At 40.2% G+C, this 11811-nt stretch overlaps 2 protein-coding genes across 2 annotated transcripts; both read right to left on the bottom strand.

The window, feature by feature from the left end:
- Positions 1–3336: 3336 nt before the first annotated feature.
- Positions 3337–6846, bottom strand: LOC306772975 (uncharacterized protein). Its single transcript, XM_079262647.1, has 4 exons — positions 6522–6846; positions 5022–5570; positions 4782–4942; positions 3337–3865 (listed from the first exon to the last, which is right to left on the bottom strand). Exons 1-4 carry the CDS (start codon positions 6684–6686, stop codon positions 3421–3423), a joined length of 1320 nt encoding a protein of 439 aa, XP_079118773.1. The 5' UTR covers positions 6687–6846; the 3' UTR covers positions 3337–3420.
- A 1590-nt stretch (positions 6847–8436) lies between these two features.
- Positions 8437–10209, bottom strand: tpgs1 (tubulin polyglutamylase complex subunit 1; the record flags this gene model as incomplete). The annotated part of the gene is made up of 2 exons (XM_079261910.1): positions 8437–9085; positions 9872–10209. The coding sequence occupies 2 exons, from the start codon at positions 10207–10209 to the stop codon at positions 8437–8439; spliced, it is 987 nt and encodes a 328-aa protein (XP_079118036.1).
- Between the last annotated feature and the right edge of the window lie 1602 nt (positions 10210–11811).

Below are 11811 nucleotides of genomic sequence, written 5' to 3'. Positions count from 1 at the left end.
AAATCTTGGTCACCTGACATTCAAAAAACTGATTTACTGTACATTTGCATGAAATATCTCGCCACAATCTTTTTTGTTTAGTCTAATTAACTAAATATATTGTACGTACTGAATAAAAAAGATACAATTTCAACCTTCAGGATCAATTATTGACTGAGTTCATTCAGCTCCTCAAGCTTTCTTATCCAAGTTCATGTCATGTTTCTGCTGAGTTCCAGATGCCTTGCAATTTGATAAATGCATTCTCCTTCTTTTGCAGTTGAGTAATAGTCTCAATGCACACAAACAGACAAAAATCCAAAATTAGAAATATGAGAAAAATATGACATTATTAGGATTCTTATAAGATGTTGCTCATATTCAATCAAACAGCATCAATTTGAGGTGATGTATTTACAGCCCTGTTTTTAAGAATTGGTGCAGCACATCATTACTGGTTGATTGGCAATAGAGGTTGAACTTTTATAACTAAAGATGTTGAAGGCTTCACAATTTTATGAACTTTTATGAGACAAAATATAAATTACATTTCTCTGCATGAAATTGAAGTAGCCGTCATTAACTTCAGGCTCCCTAGTGCCACGGCACTGGGAACAAATACAATCTTCTAGTACAAACTACTGCAAGTTTTCAGGATTTCTCTAAAGAAATCATCACTGACCACAGTTTACTGTTTCCTCCTAAAATGCAACGTCTTATAACATTACAAGGCATTTTAAAGAAAAGAAAAAAACATTCTCTGGGATTTGGGTTATTTTTGGGCAGAGACTAAATGGAAAACTGATCAGTGATTTAAAAAATAAGAATTTCTACTTCTTTTTAAATCTTATAAGAAATTGTTGATCTGGGAGGTGAATTTGTGCATATCTGGCATTAATTCAAATCTATTTTGAACATCACAAAAGAAAAAAACAACACAGTCAACATTGCACCTATATGACAAGGGATTGTCATTTATGCTGAATAACATACAGTAGGTCTTGGAGTAAAGTAAACTGCCGTCAAGGCATAATTCTCAGGGACGACTAACTTTTCACCATTTCACTCGATTCACCAGGAGACAGGAAGCATGAGACATTTAACAAGACAAGATGTCTTTATTTAAACTGATTTCAATTAAATATGACATGACACAACTGCATCACTTTACCAATTACATTACATCTCTCAGTTAGGCATTTCCATTTGTTACTGCTTTTTACTACTTTTTAATTCTTTCTTTGATGTAGAACATCACATCTTATTAAATGTGCTAGGCAAATAAACTTGCTTTGCTTCGAATCCATTTGTGGTAAAATGTATATTTACTTTTAATTCAGCTGAAACATCTGGGATCATTGTGCTACATAAACCCTGTACAAAAACTGCGTTTGCCAAAAAAAAAAATTGTGTTAATGATCTACCTGTGTATATATCCTTGCTTGCAGCACATCCAGCAAGCCTACTCCTCTCAGTTCATTTCAGGGCCTGACATGGTATTGGAAATGCACGCACAAGAAAAACATCACAACCTGGATTAAAGAAAGCAAACAGGTAAGAGCCTCCTATTGAATAATTACTGCATGGATTGTTACGTTTCACCAAGCAACAAGTTATGTAATCATCACTGAAGAGATCAGCAGCCATAAAAAACACCTATCAGTGAGGCTAACTGGAGAAAAAGGCATCAATTCGATAGGTAGGATGAAGATTGGACTTGGGAGCAATGGAAGAAGGTCTTGTTGTCTGATGAATCCAGAATTACCGTGCTCCAGGGTGATGGAAGCATCAGGGCAATAAGAGAAGAAATGTCGCCAGTGTGCTTGCTCAGGATGGGAGATTGAGTTGGATCCTCCACCTCAATCTGTTGGGTTCCTTATAAAGGCTATTATGAATTGGCTTTAATTATGTTTTTTTTTTCTTTCTGTAAAGCGTCTTGAGATGGCATTGCCATGATTTGACGCTATATAAATAAAGTTGAATTGAATTGAATTGAAGCTATGCAGCCATCATTCCTCGTGCCTACAGTATGGTACAATGTTGTGACATTTAATAAGTTTATTGAAACAACGCCACAGCTAATACGTGCTTTAATCAAAACTAAAGGCCTTCCAACAAAATATTACGTGTGTGACTGGATTTTACTTGTAAGGATTTCCAAGTGAGAGGCAGGACGATGAAGAAAAGAGGAGGATGAGCGTCTAATTCACTTCTGTAAGACGATGTCAAACCATACTCTGCCTGTGTCACAACAGTCAGACTGTACCGCATCAGAGTCCAGGTATTAAACTGAGTCTGTACAGGATCAGAGTCCAGGTATTAAACTGAGTCTGTACAGGATCAGAGTCCAGGTATTAAACTGAGTCTGTACAGGATCAGAGTCCAGGTATTAAACTGAGTCTGTACAGGATCAGAGTCCAGGTATTAAACTGAGTCTGTACAGGATCAGAGTCCAGGTATTAAACTGAGTCTGTACAGGATCAGAGTCCAGGTATTAAACTGAGTCTGTACAGGATCAGAGTCCAGGTATTAAACTGAGTCTGTACAGGATCAGAGTCCAGGTATTAAACTGAGTCTGTACAGGATCAGAGTCCAGGTATTAAACAGAGTCTGTACAGGATCAGAGTCCAGGTATTAAACTGAGTCTGTACAGGATCAGAGTCCAGGTATTAAACTGAGTCTGTACAGGATCAGAGTCCAGGTATTAAACAGAGTCTGTACAGGATCAGAGTCCAGGTATTAAACTGAGTCTGTACAGGATCAGAGTCCAGGTATTAAACTGAGTCTGTACAGGGTCAGAGTCCAGGTATTAAACTGAGTCTGTACAGGATCAGAGTCCAGGTATTAAACTGAGTCTGTACAGGATCAGAGTCCAGGTATTAAACTGAGTCTGTACAGGATCAGAGTCCAGGTATTAAACTGAGTCTGTACAGGATCAGAGTCCAGGTATTAAACTGAGTCTGTACAGGATCAGAGTCCAGGTATTAAACTGAGTCTGTACGGGATCAGAGTCCAGGTATTAAACTGAGTCTGTACAGGATCAGAGTCTAGGTATTAAACTGAGTCTGTACAGGATCAGAGTCCAGGTATTAAACTGAGTCTGTACGGGATCAGAGTCCAGGTATTAAACTGAGTCTGTACAGGATCAGAGTCCAGGTATTAAACTGAGTCTGTACGGGATCAGAGTCCAGGTATTAAACTGAGTCTGTACAGGATCAGAGTCCAGGTATTAAACTGAGTCTGTACGGGATCAGAGTCCAGGTATTAAACTGAGTCTGTACAGGATCAGAGTCTAGGTATTAAACTGAGTCTGTACAAGTCTCCTACTGAAGAAGAAAAAAAAAATACAAAGGACAAAATCCTGTTGGAACAACATGAACTGTCTTTCCTACCATACAGCAAATATAGGAGTGCAACAAAAATAACCATTTACAAGAAGTCTTAAGGATTAAATCTATTACTCTGCTGTTGAAAATGGTCACAGAAGAGACTTCTGACCTCCTCAGCATTACTTTGGTCCATGCTGGTCGAGAGGAGCGGCTTATGGGTGGGTTGGGGGCTCTCTGCCTCCGCCACCTCCGCCTGCCACTCAGCTTTGAAGGAATCTCCATGGAATTCGCATATGTTGTGTAAAATGCAGCAAGCCAAGATCATTGTGGGCACCACGTCCAACCCGCAGTCGTTCCTCTTGCTCAGGCACTGCCAGCGTGCCCTCAGCCTCAGCAGCGCCTCCTCAGACACACTCAGCGCTTTTCTGAGCTGCCGATTAAACAGCGTCTGCGGCTCAGTCAGTGCTGCATGACTTGACCTCCGGCCCCTCTCCTCAGGATAGGCCTTCATCAGCCAGCTCTGAAGCGGGTAGCAGGACGCCCCCAGCAACACATACCTGGAGACGAGAGAGGAGGACATTTTAGGAAACAATGGGGCCCCTGCGCACCGGAGCATAAAAGCCCATCCACTTGTACGACCGAGGACTCAAAACTAAAAGAGACTGTAAAAAGCCTTGTTTTGTCGCTTTAACTGTGTGTCTTATGGATTTTCTGTCATTCTGCATATTTTAATCATCTTTTTGTTTCTGTTTTATTCATGTTACATCTTCTTAATTTTGTGTTCAATATTTATTTAAAGTATTTAATATCTCAGATGAGTAATTTTGTAACATTTCATAGCGGTTTTATAGTTGGTTGGTGTAATTTTGTAACTATTCATTGTCTCCATTATTTAGCATCTTACTTTAAATATTGTTTATTTGTTTGCCATATAAAGCTTTTTTTTTTTATTTCTTCATGGCTACCTTGTGTTCCCTACTGCTTTAATATTATTTATTTTAATGCAGTCTTTGTGGATATTACGCATTATATTTTATTTTTATTTGCATTTTGAATTAAATTGTTGGCTGTTTTAGGACAGATTTAGAATTAGTGGGAATTTTTGTCATTTTGGTTCTGCAAGAAATTTCTTATACCTTCATTATGTATCCTTTATTCAACTTAGTTTTATGAACTAACTTTATATTTCCAGAGTGACAGAAGTTGCCATTTGGCACCTTTGGCCTCAGCTTGTGCCTTAACCCAGACTTGAGAGTCTTCCAAAATGCAACACCAACTTAATTTGTTTTAACCATATTTAGCATGCACAAAATAATTATTTTCAGTCTCTTCACTGGCCAGCATAACTGGATTTAGAAAATATGAACAAATGTAGAATTTAATGTCAGAAAGATGCTTCAGCAAAAGTGAGAGAAAAGAGAAAATCCGGATCAAAAGAGTAATTGAAACTAAATATGTAAAAAGTTTAACTACTTAAGTGGTTTTCCCATGAAGATCGGTGGCTCAGGAGGTGACAGTCCACCCTCTGCAGCTGTAGCCCACAGTGATGAGTTCTGTAAGATATCAGTTGGATCAGTCCCTCCTGGGAAACTGGCGCATACATCCCAGAAGTGCCCCCGGCCGCTGACCGTCACCTGAAGCGGCACAGACAGAAAGAAGTGAGGAGAATAAATCTAAAGCAATCATAAACATGGAGATGGATGCATTTTCTACCTGAGATAGCACTGAGAGCCAGCCAGCAGGGTTGGCGTAGTCGGAGGTGTTGCTCGATGGGGTGATGATAGCTGTGTGAAGTGTTGCTATGGCAGCGACACAGTGAGGGAAGCCCCAGTAAGACAGGAAGAGCTGAGCTGAATCCTCCAGCTCCTGCTCTGTGGGGGACCGCAGGTAGACAGAGCTCAGGAGTGCCACAATGGCGTGACACATGTCTCTGACACACCTACACACAGTGGACTTTCCCACACCGAACAGGGTGCTGATGGTGCGGTACTCAATGTTGGATGCCAGGCGCCACAGAGCCACAGCTACACGCTTTTCCACAGGCAGTGCCAAACGGAAGCTGGTGTCCTGGCGAGCCAGACGGGGCCTCAGCTTTTCACAGAGGTAAAAGAAAGTCTCCCGACTCATACGGAATTTATCTAGCCAATCAGACGGCTGGAATTCTGTCATCACCACCCTCTCCCACCAATCAGTCCTGGAAGTGGTAGTCCAGGGACGTGTGCGGATGCGTGCATTGGAACGAATTCCTCCTGCTATCATCATCTGAGGAGAGAGAGGTGAAGATTAGAGATGCATTTTGTGATGAGTCTAGTGAGACAAAGTGTGTTGGGAATAGCTTAGACCCTATATGTCTGGAGGAGGCATTATCTCCCTGAGAATGAGTGGGTTTTCTCCGGATGATCAGGATTCCTCCTACAATCTGAATTAACACATATCAATGTAACAAAACCTCAACATGGCAGCGGTGTACCCAGACTCTAGCCAACTGTTGGGTGTGACAAGCTGCCCCCAGTCAAGATGACTTAAAACAAGAAAGTCTTTTGTCTGAATAGTTTGGCCACAGGCTGGAGAGAGAGAGGGAGGGAGGAAGGTCAAATCTCTTCCTCTGTGATAAAATCTCTGGTTTCATTTTATCATGTTACATCTCTCATCATTAGGGAGATATATGTAAAGTCTCAGAGCCAAATGATCTATTTTGTGTTTTAAAATAATCTATATATGACAAAAATATTTTAATTTCAGAAAATCAAATACCCATTTATTGGTGCGTTATGTTTCTTTAAAAAAAAAAAAAAAGGAGCCGATATTACAAGAAATTGTCTTTTTCCTGCTCCTTTTCTAGCATGGTGCTGTGTATTTTTTTTTTTTATTTTTTTTTTTGTACTGTAAAGTCTTGTTTTACCTTTTGTATGACCATGTGAGAAATAATTATTTTAAAAAGATTTTGGACTCTTGATCACCCAAAGCCAGACATCTGAAGAGTTTATTATTAACCCTTTGGTATTTTTTAAAGATTTTTTAAATATGTTAGTTGAATAAACTTTGGATTCATAGGAAAATAATCATTGAATAGTAGTGGCTTTAAGTGTGGTACTTTAGATATCCTGTGCGTGCATCTCCACTAAATCCGTGAAGTATAGCTAATATTGAAGTGTTCATGTCCATGTAAATGATTGTGGTAACAATTTTGTAGGAATTTATGGAAGTACGAACCAGAAGCATCCTCCTCTGTCTCTGGAAGAAATACTGTCTGTGTCGGACCCGTCTCTGGATCTCATGGCGCCTCTGGATGTTTGCGTTGTTGATGTCTCTCCTGCGTTTCAACAACACGTAGGTCATTAAAAACATTAAAGACCGCAGCTGCTCCTCTTCTTCCATACTGTCAAGCTCGAATGAGAGACAACATGCAAAAACATGAAGTCACAGTGATGTAAACACCTCTGCAGTCTGATTTGGCACGTCTTTTTTTTTTATTTTTTATTTTTTATTTTTATTGAAGCACTTGAGACGCAACTAAGATATCTTCAATAGATGAGCAATACATGTCTATGTGACTGATTCAAGAAGTCTGTGCCTTATGTAAAATAAGTTTTTAGGCCGATAGTTCTCATGGTGACCTGCTGAAGCACCGCCTCATTTTACAGTAAAGTTTACTTCCGCGTTTTATGTACATATGGTTCTGAAAGGTGCTGCCCTCTAGTGGCTGAAACTAATAATTTCATCAATTTTTCCAAGTGCCTATTACTATGACGCAGACACGACTCAGAAAAACTGCAGCTCTTATTTAAAAAAAATAAATTAATTAAAAAAAATAAAATAAAAAAAAAATATATATATATACATATATATATATATATATATATATATATATATATATATATATATATATATATATATATATATATATTTCTGAGCAAATGACTTGGATATTAAGATCCCTCAGAAATGTTGGTCCATAGTGAAATCATCACACAGTTGCTGCAAATTTGTCAGCTGGAGATCCATGATTAGAATCTCCTGTTCCCCCACTTGTCCTGAACGTGATCGAAAAACGTTGAGATCTGGTAATAGTGGAGACAACTGGAGTAGAATTAACTCATTTTTGTGTTTAGGAAACCAGTTTTGTAGCACAATGCATTGTGCTGATGTAATTAGCAATTAGAGGATGGATACACTGAATATTTAGGAAGGCATGATTAGTACTAAGAAGACCAAAATTTGCAGAAGTCTGGAGCTAATTGCCTGCAGCTCAACTGCTCTTTGTAAAGTGATCATTGTCAGAGTTGAAAATTTAAATTGAAATTAGTTCAATTTTACCAATCATGGTTGAAACAAATGCAAGTCTCACACCTTTTCATAAAATGATTGAATGACCAACAGTCAAGGTGACAAGACTCCATACCTGTAAATAATCTTTCTTTCCTTCAAAAGGAGTTCAATTTTTAGGGGCTTAACTCATATTTTCATACTTAAAGACATGAATATTATTTGTCATACAATTATCAAAACAGAGAAAAGACACACAGATTCCTTATATTAGTACCCTAGAATGTGCTCCTTTATTTCACTTGATGCAGAAGATAAAATTGTTTCTTAATTATTGTATTTCAAAGGCCAAATAACAATATTCATTTGAATTTAACTTAAAAAAAAACATTACTCAGGCAGGTACCAGGCAACTCACCATAGTTTCTCACAATCAGTCATTTTAAGAGTCAGAAAACAAATTTTCAGGAAAGACTAATGTGTTTAGTGTCAGACTTGCAGTTTCCCTGCATTATGCTGAAGTTAACAAAAGGTTAACATAAGGTAATTATTCATTCATGCATTCATTCATTTTCCTAACCGCTTAATCCAATTCAGGGTTGTGGGGAAGCTGGAGCCTATCCCAGCAGTCTTAGGGCGAAAGGCAGGGCACACCCTGGACAGCTCACCAGTCCATTGCAGAGCCACACAGAGACGAACAACCACTCACGCTCACTCCTATGGGCAATTTAGAGTAACCAATCAACCTAACATGCATGTCTTTGGACGATGGGAGAAAGTTGAGGTACCCGGAGAGATACAAGGTAATTGATTCTAAAATTTAGCCTACTGTGGAGAACTGTAGATAGACCATGAGAAAAAGTTAAGATACAATTTTTACACGAGTTATAAACAGTTCTGCAGCTGCATTTTCAAACTCCTTGGCGTCCATGTTTCCACCAGGTCCCCGTGTCTCTGCGCCTGCCATGACCTGTGCTAGCTTGTAGGGAGAGATCTTGGCACTGGCCTCCAAGTAGCGAATAGCCTTCACATTACCCTCTGGACAGCTATTAGCTTTAGTATTAGCATTTGCACAGCAGTTGGCATCACAACCCTGGGATGTTTCTAATGCCTCCTTTAAGGTCCCCAGCACGGCCAGGCAGAGCGCCCGTGAGGCAGGCCCTTCATCTGGGCAACACACCTCAGCATAAAGCCTCTGAGCCTGCCGGATGTAGTCTGAGAAAACGGCACAGGTGAGCACGCCATGACGGAAGACATCATAAGGTACGGCCTCGTGGTCCTGGCAATGGAGGCGGCGTAGAAGCGGGGCAGAAGTAGAGGCAGGAACTCCACCCTCACTGCACAAGCACTCCAAAGTCTGTGTGTAGAGGCCTCCTCTTACTCCTCCTCCTCCGGTGGGGCTGTTGGCACAGGAGCCATCAGAGCATTCAGGAGCCTCGCTTCCTTGTCTCTGAGCTGCAGTGTAGTTCAGGAGGTCAAAGGCCACGCGGACGTTGTTACTGAAAGCTGACCTGAGTAAGAAAAATGAAAAAGTTGTTTTAAACAAAGGCCGTTCTGTATTGAAGAAAACAATCTTTTCTATTCTATTTGTGGTCAGTTTGACCTCAGAATAATAAATATGATCTGAAGACAGAAACCATTTTACATCTTTTTATTTTCCCATTCCTTAAGCTATATGCTGTATTTTGGGAAAACGCAGTATTGTACTTTACTCTGACGTTACAGTAAAGCTCTGTAATTTAGTTAGTTTGGTTACTGTAAAAATTACACTAACTGGCTAGTAACCCTGCTGCCAGTATTTTACTGTAAATTTAGTGATATTTTTCTCACAGTGACAGAAGCTTTATTAGTCTCCAACAAACCTCCATTTATTTGTTCCAAACTGAACCCATCTCAGCTGCCAAAACCAAGAGTCGTGATCACATCACACAGGTTTGAGCATTCTGCCCTTGCTCTGTTTAAGAACTAAATAAAGATCTTAAAACTCTGTATATCTTCTGAATTTATTTATCTGAAGCCTTAGTATAATCTGAACCTGTAAACTGAGATCCTTGGATGGAGGCACTGTTGAAGACTAGAGGTTAAAGAGCATTTACCATCAAAACCCCCAAACTGTGGAGGTAATCAGGACAGCATGACCTCCATTAAACCTTGTCATGGCTCTCATTACAATTAGGCTACAGATAGCTTCCTGATTTAGACGTAAATGTCCGCGCCAGAGGCTTTCTTCCAATTATATCTCTTCGCAAAGTTCACCAAAGCACTCCCCCCCTGGTGCCCCCATAATCAGCCCAGACCTCTGAGAGTGATGCGCGAGCCGCAGATGCCACAGCGCGCGGTTGAGATGCTGCTGCTCCTGCGCGCCTGCGCTTATGGGGCCGGCGTTGAGCTGCTCCTCATCCCCGCATCCAGCTGCGCTGTTCTCCGTCACTGAGGCGAGGTTGCAGAAGTGGTCGGCGAGAAATCCGATGGGATCGTCCGATCTGGCTTCTACCATCTTCAGGATGGCCCCGCACAGCAGGTCTCCCACACCCGCCTGCGTCAGAAACTCCCTGTCGCTGTCCGACTTGACGGCTTTGCCTGCGGGCATCCCTGGAGGGATCATCGCGGACCGGCGCTTCTCCTTGTCGGCCATCGCTGTTGACGTCCCGTGTCGCAGCAACGGCGGCGGAAGTGATGGCGAGCAGGAAGCAGGGATGATACAACCCACAACCTGGACACAACCCACAGACACAACCTGGCAAAAATAGAAGATGGGAAAATAAATAATATGTTTATATAAGAATTTTAAACTTGGAAAAGATTTTTAAAAATTGTTTTCTTTTTTTACGGTGTGTATTTTTTTTAACCTTGTTTGACGTACATCATTTTGAAATTTCGTTCTAATAATGAATTATTTTACATTTAGCTTCATTACATCCTCCAGCGAGAATTTACATTTAATTGTGCTTGTCTAATAACATCTCCAGTCAAGTTGTATGTGAACTGGGATAACTGGTTGCATTTTGTGATGATGGCTATTGAGTTGTATTATTATCATTTTATATTAAACAGTAAAGTCAAGATGCAAACCCCGATTCCAATGAAGTAAGGACTTTTTGCAAAATGCAAATAAAACTGAATACAATGATTTGCTAATCTTTTTTTTTTTACATTAAATATTCTTTTATTAATGAAAACTTTTAATCTAAAAAAAAGAAAACCAATCTTCACAGTGACACACTACAAAGACAATATATTGATTTGATTTATCTCTTCATCTATTCGATTCAATCAGTTGGTTTCTATTACAGGCTATGTATAAATTGGCATGAAATTTTGATTCGTGTATGTAAAGTGCCCTATGACAACATTGTTGTGAAGTGGTGCTATACAAATAAAGCTGAATTGAATTGAATCAATGGAGCCATGGAGATATGCTCAAAAACCATGTCTTTACAGGTAAATGTATAGAGATCAGTGCCATGGTTGGATATAAAAGGAGCATCCCCACATATTTCACTGCAGCTTTGATTGTAGGTAAAATTATCTGCGGGATTTCTGCAGGGACTGGATCAAGTGGACAGGTAGTAGGTTATGAGTTTGGTAGAAGTTTCAAGACTTCATCCTCATTCAGAGGGCGAAAAGAGCAAAGTGAGGCACCACTAGCTGGATGTGGTCACATTTATTTGTCTGGCTTGGTCAGGCTATAGAGAACTGATTACTGATGGTAACAACCTTTTCAGTAAAAAAAAAAGGATGCAAACATTTCTGCCGTCATCAAAGCAGGTGGTGGAGAAGGAAGAGAGTGAAATGCCATGAACAGCCGTCGTGCATTGGAAGCATTGTTCTGATAAAAGTCTTGGCAGCTTTTAGGCTGGATGTGAAGCGTGAGTTTTTGCTAGTAGTTGGACAAGTTGGCAAGTTCTTTTGATTTGCGGCACTTTTTTTCTGCTGCCCTGAGACCTACTCTGTGATGCCTTAGGTCCTTAGTGAGCCATGGACTGGGAGGATTTTGTCTAGCTGGTTTAGACAGCAGAGGACAGAGTTTGTTGAGAGAGGAGGCAAGAGAGGAGCAGTGTTTCTGTAGCCTCATTAACAGACAGTAAGGCAAAGTCTAAGTTTGAAGGGAGGGTAGAGTAAACCTCCCTAGACAGCTGTGTTGGGCTGAGATTTCATATTTCTGTTGTAGGAAACCTTTCTTAGAACCTCTTGAGTGTCATGAGAGAGGAAGACTGAGAATTTGACCAGGAAGTGG

This window comes from Telmatherina bonti (genome assembly GCF_933228915.1).
Source record: "Telmatherina bonti genome assembly, chromosome: 22".
NCBI classification, from domain to species: Eukaryota; Metazoa; Chordata; class Actinopteri; order Atheriniformes; family Telmatherinidae; genus Telmatherina; species Telmatherina bonti.
This window is presented reverse-complemented; position numbering and strand designations above follow the sequence as displayed.